General features: G+C 59.3%; 2 protein-coding genes across 2 annotated transcripts in view; both read right to left on the bottom strand.

Annotated features, from left to right (window-relative positions):
• Positions 1 to 81: 81 nt before the first annotated feature.
• On the bottom strand, positions 82 to 15,633 carry LOC142084528 (cadherin-23-like). The gene is made up of 29 exons (XM_075155377.1): positions 15,618 to 15,633; positions 15,010 to 15,143; positions 14,570 to 14,779; positions 14,249 to 14,356; positions 13,647 to 13,749; positions 12,655 to 12,780; positions 12,365 to 12,568; positions 11,685 to 12,143; positions 10,683 to 10,799; positions 9,864 to 10,088; positions 9,611 to 9,780; positions 9,191 to 9,328; positions 8,916 to 9,035; positions 8,303 to 8,480; positions 7,335 to 7,546; positions 6,619 to 6,813; positions 6,188 to 6,298; positions 5,874 to 6,003; positions 5,435 to 5,698; positions 5,146 to 5,307; positions 4,775 to 5,031; positions 4,407 to 4,504; positions 4,186 to 4,306; positions 3,926 to 4,005; positions 3,554 to 3,594; positions 3,182 to 3,242; positions 2,609 to 2,738; positions 2,404 to 2,526; positions 82 to 1,206 (listed from the first exon to the last, which is right to left on the bottom strand). The coding sequence occupies exons 1-29, from the start codon at positions 15,631 to 15,633 to the stop codon at positions 880 to 882; spliced, it is 4,620 nt and encodes a 1,539-aa protein (XP_075011478.1). The 3' UTR covers positions 82 to 879.
• Positions 15,561 to 20,194, bottom strand: part of CDH23 (cadherin related 23) — a 198,617-nt gene continuing 193,983 nt past the window's right edge. Inside the window, exons 39-41 of the mRNA XM_075155376.1 lie at positions 18,623 to 18,844; positions 18,421 to 18,540; positions 15,561 to 16,272 (exon numbers count right to left, since the gene is read on the bottom strand). Of these exons, the coding sequence (XP_075011477.1) occupies positions 15,838 to 16,272; positions 18,421 to 18,540; positions 18,623 to 18,844 (777 nt within the window). The 3' untranslated portion in view covers positions 15,561 to 15,837. The remainder of the gene's footprint in view (positions 16,273 to 18,420; positions 18,541 to 18,622; positions 18,845 to 20,194) is intronic.

Raw genomic sequence — 20,194 nt, 5'->3', positions numbered from 1 at the left:
TGCCACCAAAAAGGTGGTTTGGGTATGATGAATCCGGCGCGGCGCGGCACGGCCGGGGAGGAAGGACGACAGACAGGTTACCCAAAGCCATAGACAGTGTATTTCTGAGTCCCGAAACAGATCGTGCCCGAAACTCTCCACAAAGTTACGATTGGAAACAAACCCCCGAACGAACAAACCCGAAAGCAGGAGAGAAGGGGAAAGAAAAGGGCATAAAAGACACGCACGAGCACTCCACATCCAGAAGCCCCAGTTATTGTCAGTCTCTCTCTTTTTCGACGTCGCAACATGTTTTGGTAAAGCCAGCAAAATGGAGAAATGTCTTCGGTTTTTGTTATTTGGTCTTTCCTTGCCGGAAAGGTGACGTTAATGCCAAACGGACTCGGCCTCTCCCCGCACTGCCCCGGCCTTCCCCGTGCCCGTGGTGGAGGTGTGACGGCCGCTTGTCCCCGGCCTGCGCCCGGGGATGCTGCGGTGGCACATCACCCGCACCTTCGCTGCACCTTCACCCCCGTCCAGCCTGGACTCATTGGATTCGTTTCGCTTTTCTTTCGTTTTGTTGGTTTTTCTTTTTTTTTTTTTTTTAAAAAAAAAAAAAGTTTTTTTTTTTTTATAAGAAAAATAAAAAAAATTTTAATGCTTTCATGGATAAATGACAGGCAAGTAAAAGCAAACCAGTCCTGAGAGCCCTTTCCCGGGGCCAAGCTCTCCGAGGCTGCCGGAGCGAACCGCACCGGTTGGCCCGGGCTCCTTCTGCAGGGGAAGCGGGGGCCAAGCGCCGGTCTCGGGGTGCTCCCCGTCCCCACCACGGCCCCCCTGCTCCATGCTTTGTCCCTGCCGGCCCTGGCTTGCCTAGAGGAGCACCACCACCACCGCTTGTCATAACTCGGTGATCTCCAGCGGGCTCTCCATGATCACCTCCCGCATCTTGTGCAAGGGGGTGGACTTGGCCGACTCGGTGCGGGCGTTGTGGTCGCTGTAGCCCCCGCAGTCGGCCGTCAGAGTCTCCAGCGAGCGACCCAGCACCTTCTGATCGTCCTCGGGCAGGCTGTTGAGGTCGGAGGCGAGCAGCGTGCCCGTGCTGCCGTGCACCACGTGGATGCCGTCGGGACCTTTCAGCTCCACCGGCTGCTTGTGTCGGAAGCGGAGGCTGCCCTGGCCGGGGCCGCGCTCCTCCTCCTCCTCCTCCATCTCCTTCTGGATCAGCTGCAAAAAGTCCCCGGAGCGGGGGAATCACCACCATGGCCAGAGCCATCCTGCGATGCCGGAGCCCAGCGGGAGGGACGGGACCCTCCTCTTCTGGAGCAAGCTCAGAGCGTGGTGATGAGGATCACCAGCATGATGATGATCTCCATGGATCGCTCGCTGGTGGGTGCCCCGGCTCCGGCACCGGCTGCCGGCCGGGTGGTGTGTCCCGCAGCAGCCCCCGCAGCGGCCAAGGAGGGGGTTTGGACCCGGGTTGGGATTTGGGGTTGTATGAGGGCAGTGGGGCAAGAGGACAGGACAGGAGTCGAGGGAAGGCTGGATGGGCTGGAGGGGGATAAGGGCAAGGAGGGATGGGGGGCAAAAGGGCTGAAAGGTGTCTCCTGTCCCACTGCTCTGTTTGCCCCACGTTTTGCCCCCCATGAAGAGGGGGAAGGCTGCGGGAGTTGCTGCTTCTCCCCACACCAGCCCTCCTGCACCAAAACCCTCTCTCCCAGCCTTTTTGCCTCAAAAACCTGCTGGGTTGGTAAGCTCAGAGGAGCAGAGGGGAGGGAAGATGTCCCCACGTTAGTGCAGGGACCTGCAGCTTTTTGGCCAGCCTCGGCAGAGAGAGGGGGAGGTGATCGACAGAGCCCACCCTGCAAAAAGGTCCTCCCCCTGGGTGGGAGAGACCGAGGGAGAGGGTGCTGCTGATGCTCAGAGGAGGGGTCACGAGAGCTGGGGAACTGGCAGCCTCAGTTGAAAACCAGCGTTTGGCTCATTTTGGCCAAGCAGAGAATGTGGGAGGCCACTGGGTGACAGGGACCACGTCCACAGGGAGCGACCGCAGCCTGCGGGACCGGCCAGACACACTGCATCCCAGAGGGCACAGCAAGCATCTCCTCACGCCCATGCACACCCCGTCTACCTCCGAGACCGAGGAGTGGTCGCCCTGACTGGCGGTGGCCTTATGCACCATCCGCTGGGCAAAGAGTTTTTTCAAGCGCATGTAATCATCCAGGACCACCTTCAAGAGAGAGCCCTGAGCGGAGAGGGAGAGACGACGGGTTACCCAAGGGAGACGGTTTGCTTGGCGGGAGGCTGGCCTCAGCCCAGCGTTTTTTGGAGCAACATCACCCTCCGGTGCCGCAGCTGTGAACCTGGAAACCGAAGCGGTAGGAGAAGCCCCCTCGGTGGAGGGTGCCCGCACTCATCACTCACCTTGATGGGTCCCTCCCGCATGATCTGCCCCAGCTTGGCGATGTTGTCGTACTCCTGGATGGCTGCCCGCAGGTAACGGTCATCCTCGGGCTTGGCCGCGGAGGGCTCTCTCCCGAAGGTTCCCTGTGGGAGGAGAGAGCGGCTGAGGAGGCGGCACGGGTGTTGGGCGCAGGGAGGAGGTGTCCCGGCGGGGGCCATGTCTCACGTGGGTGCGGGCAGGGCTGTTCCAGAGGTCGGTGATCTCGCTCAGGTTCTCCGGCAGGTCGTCCTCGTGCTCCGCCTGCGCCGCCAGCTCCATGTTCCTGCAGAAGGGGTCCAGCCACACCGGGTTGGCCCTGCCCGGGGGAGAGGAGCAGCTCTCAGCGCAAGCAAAGAGCGGCAGCATCCCTAACCCCATCCAGAGCCCGGATGCTGAGGTTACGCTGCCTCCTCCTGTCCTGTGCAGGCACGAATTCAGCTGCTCTGGATCCAGATGTGGGTTGACACCCGCCCGTCATCTCTGCTTACCCCGAGCCTGGCCAGTCTTGGCAGAGACGGAGTCACAGGAGAAGGCACAAGGTCTTTTGGCTTTGAAAGCTCTCAAGGCGAGCACGCGTCCCAGGGCCAGCGCCATGCCCCACGTGGCATGCCTGGCCGCATCCCTCCGCAGAGCAGAGAGGCATCGCGTCTCCACCTCCCGCGCATCCCTGGCTGCAAAACGCAGGCGTCCCTTTCTCGGGAGAAGCCTGCGATCCCACGGGGTGGCAAGGCGGGGAGGGGAAGGAAGGGGAGAACTCACCCATCAAAGGAGTACTTGTTGGTGTTTGGCATGTCCATGATGTCCATGAAGCCTCTGTTCCCTGCAAAAGGCCGGGGCGGGGGTTACAGGGCGGCACGTCGGCGGGCTGCGCAGCAAACCACGGGGCGGCACTTCTTTATCAGGGAAGGAAACTTGGCGACCAAAAAGGCCACCAGAAACACGCTGGGATGCAGCTGATGATAACGCAGAGCCTGAAAGCTGAGAAAAGCCTCCCACCATCGCCCCTCGCTGGGCAGGATGGCTTCCGATTTACACCCTGCTGACACCCCCCGCGTCTCCCTGTGTACCCCCTCCGTGCTCTTCATGCACCCTGCTGTCTCATGCAGCTGGAGAACCCCAAACGCTGCTCACCGGTGGAGCCAGCCACTATGGCTTTCAATTTCCTTTTGTGCCTGCGAAAGAAATACAGCGGATCAGGGCAGAAAAGAAGGAAGATGCTGGAAAGGAGAGGGGGACACAGATTTGCAATAACCCTGCAAACAGCCCCTGTATCTGTAAGGACGGCGAGCTCGGCGGGGAGAGGTGCTATCGGTATTAAAACCATGACATTTTGGGGGAAAAGGGGCAATTTCTGAACGCGGGCTGAGCCCCAGCGCAGAAGGTGTCGGGAAGCCGATGCCCTCCTTTGCTTGCTGGCACTGCCAGGGCCGGGCGCAGCCACGCGGGTCCCCCTGGCCCGTGGGGACATTGCGGTCGGTGGGGCAGAGCCCGGGCGTTACTCACACTGTCCGGTAGTACCAGTTCATGAGGATGAAGAGCATGGCAGCCAGGAAGAGCAGGACGGCCAGCACGATGATCGCCATCTAGGAGAGACAGAGGGGTAGCGGCAACCTCCGGCACGGAGTCAGCACCCGGCGGTGGGCACCCGCCTGAAATTATCTGGGTGAAACATCTCTCCAGGCCATGGAGGGCCATGGAGGATGGGAAGGGACATTGCCCCACCTGCGAGCAGCAGCCATCTCCAGCCCCAGCCGGGCCGTTACCTGCAGAGCCGAGAGGTCATCTGGGGCCCGGGCGGTGATGGCGGGCTGCACGTCCAGCACATTGTAGTTCCTGAAGAGGTTCCTCAGCTGCTCCTTGTTCTCGTCTATCATCTGAATCACCCTGGGAAAAGAAGGGTTGCTTGGGCATCTTGATGCTAATGAGGCTCCCCGAGGACTCAATGGGCCAGGCGATAGGCTGGGTGATGGGTCAGGTGACGTACCGCTCCACGTCCAGGATGCGGTTGGTCTCCCTGTTCACCACGTGGATCAGCAGCTCTGTCTGCGCGAAGTTCACCCGACCTTTCTTGTCAACATGGAACTGGGGAGAGAGAGCAAGGTCTGCAGTGTGGGAGAGGTGTCTCCTCCCGGGGCAACTCCCGAGGTGTGTTCACGTGGCAAGAGACCCTCAAGCCTGGCATGGGGTCGGTCTGGACCCCTTCGATACACCCCAACCTGGGGTGTATCCATCATCTTCAGAGGTCAGGGGTGTCTATGGTTTATACAGACAGGACACCCTCAAAGGAGACCTCCCAAGCAGCATGTGGAATGTTACCTACCCCTCGAAGCAACCTCAAAGGTGGATGGTTACCTGCACATCATCTGTGTTGACGATGGCGCCCGTGATGTTGGAGAGCAGGCTGATGAACTCCTCCTCGAACTGCCTGACTTTGTCGGGGATCTCATTGATGATGATTTTGACCCGCTGGTCATCCCGCAGGATGTAAATCCCCACGATAGCCGTGTCGTTGTGGCCCACCAGGTCAGAGGCCATGATGTCCACCACGAAGTAGCCGGGGTTGTAGGCCGTGAAGAGGTCGAAGGTTCGCAGGATCCCATCAAGGGTTCCTGGGGGAAGGATGATCACAAGCCCAGGATTAGTGACCCCGGCCATGGAGATGTCTTTGGCCACAGGAACGTCTGGCCATGGCCCTGTGCTCCCGTGGCATGCAGGGTACACACCAATGCTGAAGATGTTGGCCACCTCCTCAGAGTCATTGGAGTGCTGCTTGATGTAGCGGATGCCCAAGATGTTGTACAGCACCAGGCTGTTATTGCCCACATCGGCATCTACTGCGACCACTCTGATGAGCTCCGATCCCACCTTGGCATCGGTGGCAACCCCTTTGAGAGAGATACGGGACAGGGACCTGGGGCCGGGCTGGCTCTCACTGCCCCTTCATCCGGCTGGATTTTCCCTGGAGCATCTCTGGCTCCTGGTGCGCCGCCCCCCACCCCCGGCACCCCTTACCCGCCGTGTACTCCGACTTGGTGAACTGGGGGGACTGGTCATTGATGTCGTCCAGGAAGATCCGCACCTCCTGAAGGGTCAGGTCCCCACTGAGGTCCCAGGGCTGAGTTCTGCCTGCCCGCTGGCCCCGGGGAGGGGACCAGTTCCTCTGGCTGGACGCTTTGACGATGATGGAGTAGTATGGCTCCTTCTCCCGGTCCAAGTCTCGCAAGACCTGCAGCTTCCCCTCTCGGCTCAGCTGGAAGTTGCTCTCCTGGTTCCCAGCTGGGTGCAGAAAGGGGTCCCCAGTTAGTCCCTTTGGGCTTGGCATTTCTGAAACGCCATCTTGCCCGTTGACCAGCGCAGAAAGGCGCTGGAGATGATGAGAGCGAGAGAAACCCTTGGCGAGGGTGTGCAGGGGGGCGCAGAGCTGCCCATCCCCTCTCCGCTCGGCACCCACCGGCTATGAAGTAGTAGACGATGGCGTTGGAGCCCTCATCCGCGTCCACCGCCCCGGTGACGTTTCCCACCACGGTGCCTGGCCGCGAGTGCTCGGGGACGGAGAGCGCCTGGTACTGGGGACTGTCCCTCTGCCAGAGACCCCGGGAGAAGGGAGGGTTATGAGCATTGAGGTGGCTTTAAATAAAAGCGGACAAATCCCATTGTGCTCCCCACCATGGTGACGCCCAGCGCTGCATGCTCCACCACACATGCTCGCCGGCATCCCCATCCCCGCATCCCCTGTGTCCCATCCCCTCCATCCCAGTGCCTTACGGGTGGCCTGAGGAAGACGGGCTCATTGTCATCGATGTCATCGAGTGCGACCTGGAGGGGCTGCATGGTCTCGTAGGCTGGCTGGCCCTGGTCGCAGGCCACGATGATCAGCTGGGGAGAGAGGCAAAAGGGCCGTCCTGGGCAAAGCCACGCGGGCCAGGAGACATCGCTGAGGCAGGGACAGAGAGGACAGCTGGGTGGTGGAGGATTTTGGGGGGCATTTAACAGGGAATTGGGAGTTGGCCCACCAGGATGCAACTCCCCGATGGCACTTGATAACCACCCAGTTTCTGCTGAGGTGTGCCATCTTCACCAATGCGCCAGCTGACCCCATCCCCACCACATCACGTGCATCCTCCCAGCCCCGCACCGGACCCGCAGCCTCCAGGACCATCCCGGTCACCCCGTGGGCGTGCTGCCGCCTGGCTCACGTTGTACACCGCCTGCTTCTCCCGGTCCAGCCGCATGGCCGTCTGGATCAGCCCGCTGACCGAGTCGATGCTGAAATACTCCCAGTCTTTGTTCCCTGCCCCAGTTTTCAGCAGGTTGTAGAGCACCGCTCCGTTGAGGCCCTCGTCTTTGTCCGTGGCGTAGACCTCGTAGATGTTGGACCGCAGGGGGATCTCCTGCTTGCACACGCGCAGCCCCTCAGCCCCGGCATTGCGTGTGAGCCCTCTGCTCCCCTGCCCCTCCAAACCCCCTTGTGTCGGGGTCAGCAGGCTCCCGCTGCCCAAAACCCAAGTGGGGGCTGGCAACGTGGAGCCACGATTCCCTTCGGCAGGGTGGCTGCTGCTCCATGCACGTGCCGGGGACTGGCTGAGCCAAGCCCGGCTTCCCAGAAAGGAGAAACATCTTAAATGTCAGCATTTCAGCCCTGGTTTGTAAACAGGCTCAGCACCCAGCGACCGGCTGTTTCCTTATTTTGCGTGCTGCTGGGGTTTCTGTTCCCCAAAGCTGCCCCAGCATCCCCGCTCGCATGTATGGAGAGGGGCTGTTGTTGACCATCCAGCCCCATGACCCAAACCTTCTTGCTGCGTGTTAAATGAAGGTCTTGTTCCATCCCCGGTGGAGAGAGAGATTGGATTTTGCCACCGGTAGGCAGAAGCACTCCCAGGTGCATGCCATGACTCCTTCGCAAGGGATTTACCTCCTTGATGTGCAGGATGGTGCCGTTGGGCGGGCGGACGAAGACGGGGCGGTTGTCATTGATATCGATGACCTCAACGTGGAGCATGGTGGTCCCCCAGAGAGGGGGACGCCCCTTGTCCGTGGCCACCACCGTCAGGTTGAACCTCTCGTAGGACTGCAAGCGCCGCCGGGATATGACGAGCCCAGAGTCTTTATTGATCTTGAAAGCCTCTGAGGGCAGGAAAAACACATCTCTGGCTCAGGACACTTCGCACCAGATAAACTGCAATTAGAAACCCAGCGCACCCCTCACTGGTGGGAAATCCCTGCCAAGGGGTGATGGAGCAGAGCCGGCTGCCTGAGGCCAGAGGTGTGGATGGTCTCAGGGTTTTCAGAGCATCCCTGCCCACTGCCACATCCCTGCCACTGGGCAGTGCCAAGGGCCTTGATGCCAGGCCACCCCTGGCTGTGTTTCACTCCTGCCTAGGCTGGGACAGGGCAGTGGTCAGAGGAGCCCATGGGTCTCAAGAAAATGAATGTTCTGCTGTTCCCCTCTACGCTTCTGTTGGCTTTTGCCTGGTTGCCATCACTCCTCGGTGTGCAGAGATATACTGGATTTCAGGCACTATCACTGTCCACCCACAACCTCTTAGCCCTTCTTAGCTTTCCTCTAAAGCGTGCAGTGAGTTGGCTCCAAGACACACTTGTGTACATAGAAAGTCCTGCTGGGGTGAGGGAGACGAGGATAAGCCAAGGCTGGGCTGCAGACAAAGGCAGGCAAAGCCGTAACATGCCATGCCACGAGGAACTGGGAACTGTGGAGCAATACTGAAAGCTCCACGCTTTCGGTATCGCTCCCAGGAGTGCGTGCACAGACTTGCTCCAAACAAAGGACATGGGATGTAGGCTTGGCCCCTGTGTCTCCTCCAGTTGCTTCTCATCATAACCCTCCTCCCCGGGGACGAGCCCCCCACCGCCACCACCTACCCGCTCCGGGGCCCTCGATGCTGTAGGTCACCACGCCGTTATCTCCTTCGTCCAGGTCGGTGGCGGTCATGGTGATCACCGACGTCCCTGCCGGCTCGTTCTCGTAGACGCTGGTGCTGAACTGGCTCTTGCTGAACTGGGGCCTGAAGTCGTTGATGTCCAGGACCGTGATCAGCACCTTCGACAAAGCACAGCCGGCTGGGTGACGTGAGGCTGGAGACAGCCTGGGGGCCGTACCCCTGCCGTGACCCACGGCTCCGCTGCAGGAGCGCGGTGCCCTTCCTGCTATTCGTTTAGCTCCGCTAGCTGAATTCCTGCCTCCAACAATGGGGGCCGCCGCGGCCGGGGCACCCATTCACGCCGGAGCGCTTGCAGACAATAGCGTCGCCCTCCCCTGCCCCTCCTGCTCCGTCCCCTCCTGCTGACGCACCGTCCCCGCGGCACAAAGCCCCCTGCACCGTCCACCTCACAGCCCCTGGGCTCATCTGCTCTTCTTTCTACCTAATTCCTCTCCCAAGCCACCAGCCAGCCTGCTGGGGAGGGGAGCCTGAGCTTTAACACCGTCTTGCCGGGGACCACCACACGAGGGGTGGTGGGAGGAGGAGAGCTCTACCTGCACGGAGTTCTCCCGACGGTTACTGGAGACGTCCCCAGGGTTATCCCTGGCCACGGCTGTCAGCGTGTAGTGATCCTTCTTCTCCCGGTCCAGGGCTGACAGGATGTAGATGTCACCCTGCAGCACACAGAGAGCTTCAGGTGGATCTCGTCTGGCAGAGCTGGTACTCGAGAAGGGGCAGAAGGTGAGGTGTGGGAGCAAGGCACAAGGTGGGACCATGTCAGCCTCCCCTCCCTTTTCCCCCTCTGTTCCGCCCTTGCTTGGCTCCTTACCGTGTTGGGATTTATCCCAAACTTGCCCTCTCCATCCCCCAGGCTGTACTGGATGAGAGCAAAACGCCCAGAATCTGCATCTGTGGCCTTGACCCTCAGGATGACCGTACCCAACGGCACGTCCTCAAAGACAGCTTTCTGCAAGGAAAGGGAGCAGGGCAGGACCAGTTGCTGCATCACTTGCTGTTTTAGCTGGCAGTAACCAGGGGTGCAGGGTGGCACCCAGGGGTGGGCACAGCTGGACCCAGACCAAGATGTTCACACAGACTACATTGGTGGGTTGACCATCTTCTTCAGACGGTTCAAGCACAGACAGAGGGAAGAGACGGTGTCCCTGGAGAACCCCTAGCTCTGCGCCCGTCCTTTCCGGGCAGGCACTGCCCAGCCCCACACGGACTTGGATGGGGGAGCCCAGCTCACCTGGTAGGACGGTTGGCTGAAAACGGGATTGTTGTCATTGACGTCCACTATCTGGAGGTACACAGGGATCTCAGCGGATCTGCGGGGAGAGCCGTTGTCGGAAGCTCGGATGGTGAAGTTCAGCCACTGCACCTCCTCGTAGTCCACCGTCCTGTTGGCCACGACCTTCCCTAGAGGATGGCAGACCCTGAAATGAGAAACCTGCCCCAGGCCACCGACCTGCCCCAGACTCCCACCGCCCCAGGCCACTGACCTGCCGACTGTTCTTCGAGGCAGGCGTAGCCTTCTGGGGAGAGGTTCAGCAGCTCGTAGGTGATCTGCCCATTGGCACCTTTGTCCGGGTCCACCGCTGAGATGGAGATGAGTGTGGTGCCCTGTGTGGCTCCCTCCAGGATCCTCTCGGTGAAATAGGTGACCCCGAAGGGGCGGAAGCGGGGCGTATTGTCATTGACGTCCAAGACGTTGACTGTCAGCTTGGCTGTGGCCATGGTGGAGACCACAGGCGAAGAGAAGAGGAAGACGACAAGTCAGAAAGAGAAGGGAAGGAAGGATGGGAGAAAGGAGGGTTGTAAAGATACAAACATGAATCTCTGGGAAAGCCAACTAAAAGGAGCTGGTTCATCAAGAAAAATGGCAATATTCAGCAAAGCTGCTATGCCCTGAGCTGGCTGTGGGACAGTCTCACCTACTTCAGACCTACTCCTGATCTGCGTGTGCCTTCTGATACACGGGCCTGGATCTACCAGAGGAAGGGTGGCAAGACATCATGGGGATGGTAATGAAGAAACGGGTGTCTCCCATGGTACGGCTATGGGCACACGGTCCTCTCCATCCCCAGTGCAGCCCTGGGATATCTGGGCCATTCGCTAAAGGAGGACTCAGAGGGGAACCCGAACCTGCTGGGAGCTGGTCCAGGACTGCTCCCACTGGAAATGTTGCTGGTCAGGATGGAGACGGGGGTGGGAGAGCTGCCGGCTACCCAGAAGCTGCACCGGTGCCTGGGAAAGGTTGTGCCAGCCCCCGGCAGCCACCAGCCCCGGCTCGGCACTGCCTGGCAGGAGCCCACGCTTACCGTTGGGCACACTGACCGAGCGGTCGATGACTTCGCTGGCATTGTCGTGGACGGAGATGGTGACCTCGTAGGTGGCCACCAGTTCCCGGTTGAGGGGGGTTTTGATCTTCACAGCTCCTAGGAACCCCAAAAAGATGGGGGTCACAGGCTGTGCCTGCGCCGCCCCCACTGAGGACCCTCGGCAGATGGGTCTGCACCAGCCGACTGCTGCACCCTCCGCTGCACTTGCGCTCCCGCCTCTCCCCAAAGGCTAAACGGGGAAAACGCTCCATAGCTACGGGAGGAGACGACGTCTCTCCCCCTGCTCTCCATCTCCTGCCTTCCTGCCTGCCCCGCTCTGCCCAGCTAACTGGGGCTCACGCTGCCTCAGCGGGGGTAAGGGTTTGGGTTGTGCGGACGAGAGGGGTTTGGGAGCAGCTGCTGCTGCTCCCCTGCACGACCCCATCCACCTTAGCTCAGCATCCGGCTGTCTTTAAGAGTCTTGTCCTGTATCCGTTCCAACAAGGGTGCTTTTCTCTCCCGGAGCAGCTCTGTGCTTCCAAAACAGATGCGGGGAGCTCCTGGCCCTCCTTCCCCGAGGGTAGAGCCCGCCGCCCACCACTTACCCCAGAGTCGCCCCCCCGCACCCCCCAGCGTGGGTGCCCGCGTCCGGTCTGCCAAGGCTGAGCAGCCCCCGGCCCGCAGCGGGGCCGCCTGCGATGGTGATGGGTGAGATGGAGGGAGGCGACGGATGGCGCGGAGAGAGAAATGAGCACAGACACAGAGACAAACCTGGCGGGCCGAGAGCCGGAAAGGGAAGAAAAGGGTTAGTTAAGTCAGTCGGACGGGGAAGAGAGGACAGGGCAGGGTGAGTCGGGGCAGCCGGAGGAGGAGAGCAGGGAGGCAGGAGGGGAGCGTCATCTCCCCGTGCCTTGGACACCTACCTCCAGGCAGAGAAGAAGAAGAAAGCAGAAGCGAGGAGAGGGGTCCGCTCCGCCCGCGCAGCCCTTCCCGCTCTCCTACCTGTCCTAAAATCCACCACGAACGCTCCTTGCTGGTCGGGCACCAGCGCGTCCGTGTCGTCACGGGCCACGATCTCCAGCAGGTAGTACTCCAGGCGGGGGTGGAGGTCCCGGTCGATGGCGGTCACCTCAGCCACCACAGTGCCGGGGACGGCCGACTCAGGGACGCTGACCGTCTGGATGGGGTTGATGAACTCGGGCCGGCAGTCATTGACGTCGTCGATGAGGAGGCGGACGGTGGCGGTGCCCGACAGTGCCGGCGTGCCCTGGTCCACGGCCACCACCGTCAGCTGGTAGGCATCCCGCTCCTCCCGGTCAATGCTGATGTTGGCCACACGGATCACCCCCGTGACGGCGTCGATCAGGAACTTGTCCTGGCCGCCACCCTCGATCCGGTAATCCAGCTGCTGGTTGAGGCCGCTGTCGGCATCTGTGGCCGTGACCTGGAGGATGGAGAAGCCTGGAAAGGGGGGACACAATCCTCTCAAGCGAGGGTTGGAGGGCAGCAGCAACAAGCCCCCGCTCCCAAGGCAAATACCGTCAAGCAGCCCTAATTCCCAAATTTTCCCTTCAGCCCCATCCTGGCCAGCCCTGACACTGGGAGCTGGATCTTCACAGTCCCAGGGGACACCCAGGTCTCCCCATTGCCCACCCTCCACCCAGTCTCAGCCCTCTCCTGACCTGGGGGGCTGTTTTCCTGCAGCCGTGCCGTGACAGATGCTGGCTGGAAGACAGGGCGGTTGTCATTGTCATCCAGGACGGTCACCACCAGGCTGGCAGTGCTGTTCAGCCCCCCTATGTCATAAGCCACCAGTGTGAACTCCAGGCAAGGGTCCAGCAAAGCCTCTCTGTCTATCACGTCACCGGGCTTCACCGAAACAACACCTGGAGGAGGGGAAAAGCCCAGTGACAGACCCCACGGCTGCCTGGTGGCCCCAGGCTGGGGATGGGGACCTGCTGAGCCACCCCACCTGTCCTGTTGTGGATAACGAAGAGGTCCAGGGATGTCTCCAGGAGCTGGTAGGTCACCATGGCATTGCTGCCCTGGTCACCGTCCAGAGCTAGGATGGGTCCATCGAGCACTGTGACCAGAGTCCCTGGATGAGATGACAAGGGTTAGAGAGGGTGGCAGCCCTCTGCGGACCGCCCCCCATCCCCCTCCCGCCCCGGTGACGCATGAGGGACAGCAATGAATGGATGGAGGAGGTGACAGAGCAGGGCCTCGCGGGGCAGGAGGCAGCGGGGGGGCGGCTGCTGCAGCCTTGCAGACCGACTGGCGAGGCCCAGGCAAGGTGGCGGAACGTCCGGCTAAAAACAAACAGACAGACACATCCGTCAGACGGGCGGCACCAGCACCCTGCCGCCGAGGGCATCACCTGGAGGCAGCCAAACCCTTCGCCTGGGATGTCCCTCGATGGCGGGACAGGGAGGTACCTGAGGTCTTAGAGCAGGGAGCGATTTAAATGGCAGGAAGGCAACAAAAAAAGAGTATTTCCAGGCCTTTGGCTGGGCTGTTTTATCTCTAACCCCCCAGGAGCAAGGTGGCTCCAGGTGTTGGTGATGGAGAGATGGCACCCTGTCCCTGTCCCCTGCAGGGATGTCAGGCAGGTTGGGGTCCTCGAGGCAAGGGCTGCCCCCAGGGCTCGGCTCAGACCACGGGCACGTCTTGCTGTCTGCGGTTGAGCAATTCCCAAAGGGGGCCGATTTCTCACAGGGTTGTGCCTGACCTGTGCTGGGAAGAGTTTCCACCAGCAGCATGGACCAAAGCCACGGTCTCCTTAAGGCTGACCTCCCCGGGCAGTTGGCAAGAGCCCCTCATACTCAGCATCCCCGGCCCACTAACCTGCAGCCTTTCCCTGCTCAACGTCGTGTCTCCTCCATGACGGGCAGGAGACACCTCTCCTCGCCCGGCCCCAAAGGGAGTCTCCAGGAGCCACATATAAGGGAATGAAGAGACACCTACCCGGGGGAGAGTTCTCCATCACTTCGGCCTGGTAGGAGCTCTGGGTGAAGAGGGGGCGGTTGTCGTTCTCATCCGCTATGGAAATGACCAGCAGGTCAAAATCCTAAAGGAAAACGGGGACAAGAGGGCGATGACCGCAATGTCCCTTCCTTGAACTGACCTCCCGCCTCTCCCACTGCTGGTCAAAGCTGGAGCCCTGTGCAACCATGATTCTGTGCTCCTTGGACCACCCTGGAGGTTCAGCGCCATCCCGGGGCTGGGCAACCCTTCCCAGCCAGCACCCCAAAGGGTGATGCGTGGGACATCTTGGCAGGGCCAAAGGATGCTCCGGTGTCGTCATTGTCCAGCTCTCCAGCCCAACTTTGTCCCACCTTCTGTGATACCTACTGCTGTTGCACGGACTCAACATGAGATGTTGGACTTGCCCTAAATCCTACTGGTCCTGTTCTCTGATGGGGAGGGGGTTGCAGCCCCCTTCTAGTGACCCCCCCAGATGCTTTTGGGGGATCAGGCTGCTACTGCCTTTGGCCATGGCAGGAGCCCCTTCTCCCACCTGCCCTGCCGCCTGTGCCGCTGGAGGCCCTGGCAGTGTCCTTAATTACCCGCCTGGCATTGCGTATGTTCTCGGGGTTGTCCTTCACCGTGACGGTCAACCTGTACTCTGCCACTCGCTCCCTGTCCAGTGGGCGGTTTACATAGACGATGCCGCTCTACCAAGAAAAAAGGGAGAAAATATGTACAAGGGATGTGAGACACGCTTCCCCCGGGGCATCTCCTGCCAGGGCAGGTGAGGGAAGGCAGCATGCTAGATAGCACCCATGGGTGCCCAGGGAAGGCAGGGCTCCGGGGCCAGGGGTGCCCACCCTCCGCATCCCGGCACCCCACCCCCCGGCGCGGGGCGGCCGCGATCCCCGGAGCCATACGGTGCTGTTGATGTAGAAGGCATTCTCCGTGTTGCCTGACGTTATGTCGAAGGTCAGGAGGGCGTTCGGTCCCTTGTCCGTGTCCCGGGCGAGGACACGGGTGACGAAGCTGGAGACGGGGGCATTCTCGCTGAGGGTGAGGTTCATCGGCAGGTTGAGGAGCACGGGGTCGTTGTCGTTGATGTCCAGCACACGGACGCCCACCAGCATCTGCCGGGGAGAGAAGTGATGTGGGCACGTGGCACCTATTTCCATCCCTCCCATCCTTTTTTTGCTCCCCCCCGGGCAAGAGGTGGGCTTCCCCACTCAGCCCACTACGGTCTGGGGGAGGAAAGCCCTAGGGACAAGGGGAAGGCAGAGGAGGGGAGGAGAGCGAAGGCAGAAGCTGGAGATGGGGGATGGCATCCCGCAGCCCCCCATGCTGCCCCTGGGGGACTCACTGTGGAGCTGAGGGGGGGCACCCCCCGGTCCCGGGCGGCGATGGTGAGGTTGTAGAAGGGGATGTTCTCGCGGTCCAGCTCAGCATCCTTCCGCACCCGCAGCTCCCCTTCCACCGGGGAGATCACAAACTCCCCTGCCAGAGACAGCGGGGCCCTGGCTCAGGCCGTGCTGCTGTCAAGGGCCCGGCTCCCCAAGGGGACGGCTTGTTTCGGAGCCAGGGGACAAGCGCCACGGCGGGCTTGGGGACAACAGCCCCAGTGCCCCATTATTGCAGATATGGGAGGACTGTGGGCAGCTGGGGTCTATGCCAGGGACCGATGGACCCCCAGGTACCAGCAGCAGTTGGGGACGTGGGTTGAATGGCCAAATAAGAGGTGCTCACACTCCTTGGTTGGGCCTTTCTGAAGGTGCCAACAGCCCTCCACGCACCTGCCCGTGCCCCGTGATGGCCAGAGCAGGGTGGGCTACACGGCACGGACCCCCCCGAGCCGAGAGGCTGCGTCCTGCTTGTTCTGGAAAAGCTTTGCAGCGGGGTCAGTTTGGAGACAGGACTGGGCTCTGCCTTCCAGATACCCTGGGCTAAAGTCACCACCCGGTCACAGAGGACAGCCGTACGTCCCCATGGCTGGGGATGCCCGCTGCTCCTCTGCCACCCGCTCTGGGGTGCTGGTGGGGCTAGAGCTACAGCTTCACCCCAGGGTGCAGAGCAACTCGGTCCCCAAACGCCCCGCAAACCCCGCTGGGGTGAGGGGACAGGGCTGTGCGCTTGCAGCTCTCGGTTTCTCTTTCTGCGGTCTGTTTTTTTTGCCTTTTTTATTTTTTTGCCTTTATTGTGTGGCAGATTTCCCCCCTCCCTTGCACAAGCCCCGGCCACCCCCTTGGCCGGCCACGAACAGGTTAAGTTTCCTGTTGCTCAGAACAGGATTTCCTGGTGTCGAAAGGCTGAATTCGCAGAAGCGCCCGCCTGGGAGGATGGCTTTTCTGAAACGCTTCTGCCCGCACTCCCATGCCGGCTCCTGCAAGCCAGGTTCCTCCATGGGGCAGCCAGAAGGAGAGGTGATGCCCCCACGTCCCCGCTCACCGAGGGGGTCCCCGGCGATGATGCTGTACTCCACTTGCCCGCTGGGTCCTGAGTCGCCGTCATGGGCCAGGAAAGTCCAGACACGCGGGCCGGGCTGCCCTTCCGTGATGTCAAAGGGACCCTCGTAGGGCCGAGGGAAGGTGGGACGGTTGTCGTTGATGTCATTGAGGTTCACCAGCACCTGCGGTCAGGGCGAGAGGGTGGAAGGCGGTGAGAGGAGAGGGGTGGAAGGGGAGTCCAGCCCGCTGGCCATTGAATGTGGGAAGCCATGGACAGGCGACACTGCAAAATACCTCCTGTATTTCTGGCTTTGCTGTGTTCACCAAACAGCCAGCCCACAGTTCAGAGCCTCAAACTCAGTTATTCCTGATCGTGCCCATCCTATAGCGACAATATGAAACTCCAGCCACGCACAGGTGGGGCCCTTTTCAACCTCCGGGCCACGCACCACGATGGAGAAGTCAATACAAAAGCCAAATGTTTTCCACATTCACATCCTGAAACCCAAGCTGGATAGACAAAACCCACAGACATGGATGTGACCATCAAAGCCATGAGTTCGGAGAGGCCTGATCTCCGCAGCCAGCTGCACGCTTGCTCTCCAAGGGCTTCATTCCTAATGCTGAGTAAACTTTAAGAAATTTGCAGCTGGCGTCCTTATTCCAACTCAAACCACCACCAACGCCGCTGGCACGTTTCCCTCCTAGCATCCCTGCCTAGGACACACTTCGCTGGCTAGAAATCAATCCTACGGATCTCAAAAGGAGAAAGCATCCACAGTTTTAGGACAGAGTAGACCACGGGGCTGCCGGCGAAGCTGGGAATCCAACTCGAGTCTTGCTTTTTAACTGAGTCACACTACATAGAAGACATTTATATGGCTCTATACTATACTATGTTGAAAAGAGGGCTATCCCCTTGCTAGGCTTCGGGGAACTTGCAGAGAGGAGAAGCCCTGCTGGAGGAGGAGAGTCTCCAGTGGCTAATAAGAGGTTAAGCTTTGGTGGTACAGGTGGTTACGAAAAAGATACTGAAAATGGGGAGCTTTCCGACCTCCTGGGTTAAAGGATAGTAAAATCCATCAGACGGGCATTTGTTACTGGCTAAATCTAATCTTTACAGAAGAGTATCTCTGCTCTGTTTCCTAGCAGTGGAGAAAACAAACACTGGCAGGCCTTATCGGGGTGATGGATTTCCCATCACTTGGGATCTTAAATAATCACTAAACCTCCTCCTGAAAGCTATGTTTTCATACGGTGCTGGCACAAACTCCCTGGGCCGTGTAGGGAGGGTGTTGCCTATCCCTTCTAGCTTCGGTACTTGTTGCTGGAGGGGTTTCCAAGTTCACGTCTCTGCTTGGGCCGAGAGCAGGGAAAGCTGTCGCCTTCCCAAAGTCTCGAGGTTTCTGCTGCAGTTTTCCTGGGCCAGGAAAGCACCATCAGCAGTATCAGATGCACACATCTGAAAGCTTCCCAGCATGGAGCACAGTGCTGCCAGGGACAGATTTCATCCATGGAAACGTCCCACATTGGTGTTTCTCCTTCAGTTTCTTTTTTCTTCACACATAAAAACCTATCTATCTCCTTTTGGGGGACTTGCAAACACTTGGCTCGATATCTGCATGAGGCACAATGGTCCCTGACAGGGAGCCAAGGAAGAAGGGCTAACTGACCCTTTCCACTTGCAGACCCTAAAATCATTCTGGGCATGGACAATGTCTGCCGTACAATCCATCAAATTTTGTTTTCGGTCACAAAAATAATCAGTGTATTCAATTCCTGCAAAACATTTCCTTTGGAGCTGCTAGTCTGCCCTCCCCACCCTTTGAGCAGTGCACTAAGTTCAGGTCACTGCGATCCAAGAGAAATGGAAGAGCTATAGAAAGAAGCAACAAAAATGACTAGAGGCTTTAAATAACCTCCATACAAGGAATGGAAAAGGAATTTAAAAAGCTGATAAATAATCTGAGAAGATAAAGATGAAGCAGAAATTAATGCTCTAGCAATGCTTTACTACCTACTGTCCCTTCAGGCAAGTAGAACCAAGGGGACCTCTATAATGCAACTTAAAAGCAATTCAGGGAATTTCTTCTGTTTGTGTCTTTGCAGGACCACATAATTGGGCTAATTAACCCATCAGCATCCCTTGCCCAAGTCCCTGTTTCACAACCCCCATGAAGGAGCGGGGTGACAGCAACTGGGCAAACTGGCCGCAGCTGGGAAAAGCGACTGCTGACCATTGGGAAGGAGATGTGAAACTGCTCGCACGAGGGGGAATTCCTCGACCCCAACGAGGTCGTGGTGTTGCAACCCTGCCGGCAGCTCCCTACCGTGGCAGTTGATGTCAGCCGGCGCGAGATGATGGGGCACTGGTCGGTGGCGGTGACGATCAAGGTGTAGCGCCCGTGGCTGATCTCGTAGTCCAGCTCCTTCACCGTGCGGATCTGCCCCTGCAAGGCGAGGGGACAGTGGCCAGGAGTGAGGGGAGCAGGACGGGGGCATGGCCGGGATGGGGCCGGCATCTTTACTGACCGTGGCGCTGTTGATGTGGAAGGTACCCAAGATGTTGCCTTCAGTGATGGTGTACGCAACCGTGCCGTTGGGTCCCTCGTCCCGGTCTAGGGCCTGCACGGTGACGAGGGTGGCGTTGAGCGTGGCGGGACCTTCGTCGAGGGTCACCTCGTACAGCTGCTGCCGGAAAGCGGGAGCGTTGTCATTCTCATCCAGGACGGTGACATACACTGTGGTGGTGGCCTGCGGGACATGGGGACATCGCGTTATGCACCATGGAGGGATTGGCTCCGCAACCCCTGGACTGGCTGGGGAAGGCTGGACCTGTCAAGGTCAATGACCAATGTGGGCTCAACCCTGCCAAGAGACACAAACGGGATGCAGGGCTCAAAATGAAATGAGCCGTGGCTGCAGACGCATCTCCAGGTAACGGTTGGGTACAGAGATAAACGTTCAGAAATTAAATCACACTCTTGCTCCCAAGCAAAACATATCTCTGTGGGATCCCTCTCCTTTTCACCCGGTTTTTACCATTGCTGGTAACACTGGGGAGCGGCCCACGGCAGAGGGAAAGCCAGAGGTTGAACCCCAACATGCCTCGCTGCCTTTGGAGGAGGCCTGTGGAGTCCTCACCTTCTGGGGACACTTTGGTTGTTATTACCAAGGGTGGCAATGTGGTAGGATGGAAAGTACCTGGAGATGATGCTGCCATGGCTCAGGAGAAGAACAAAAATGAGCATCTCGGACACCCGGCCTCTCCTCCTTCAGGTCCCATCATCTACCTGCTAACCCCAATGTCACCGCCGGTCAGGCTCAGCCTGTCCTGACCCTCTTCCAGCTGTATCTGACCCTGCACAGGCACTTGGATGTCCTTACTGAAGGCTGTCTTCTGGTTGTGTCACCATGGGGGCAAAGCTGGGGACGGGGAGGTGACAAGAATGTGCCACCCTGCCAAAGGGCTCAGCTCAGAGATGGGGCGCCCGGACAGATAAGCCATTTTCTTGGAGTCTCTGGACTTTGTGCCTACACCTTCCCCCAGCGACGAATTTCTTCCTGCCAGACAAGGGTTACATTTTTGGTGAGAGCATCACAGAGGTGTTTGCTGTAAAAACCACAAAGCCGCATGGTAATGAGCTACTTTTCTGTTTCGCTGCATGCTCCAAATTCAGAGCAGGTTAGCAGCAATGTTTCCTGCGGTTTGCAAACCTCCACGTGTCTCCGGGCTCCACTTTCCAGGGAACAGTTTGAAACGAGGTGGCCGGAGATTTCGTCGGTACCTTTTGAATTCGAAGTGAAGCTCCAGGAGGAGTTACGTGAGTCGGCCTGTGGGGCTGCTTTGCTATTTGAGGGCAGAGTAAGGCCCCCCTCCGTGCAAACAGGCTGCAGGAGGGGGATGTTTTGCTCCCCTTTTTTTGGGGAAAGCTCCATTCCCTTCCCTGAGCTGGCACCGCTTTGAGTTACCCTTCCCTGTACCTGCCCCCTGCTCATCCCAGGAGGGTTTCTGCCCGCTTAATCCTCACAAACACGGGAAAAACAATAATTACAAACAAAGTGCCCTTTAATCAAGCAAGCTGGTCCCAGGGGATCAGCTCC

This window comes from Calonectris borealis, chromosome 7 (assembly GCF_964195595.1).
Source record: "Calonectris borealis chromosome 7, bCalBor7.hap1.2, whole genome shotgun sequence".
NCBI lineage: Eukaryota > Metazoa > Chordata > Aves > Procellariiformes > Procellariidae > Calonectris > Calonectris borealis.
This window is presented reverse-complemented; position numbering and strand designations above follow the sequence as displayed.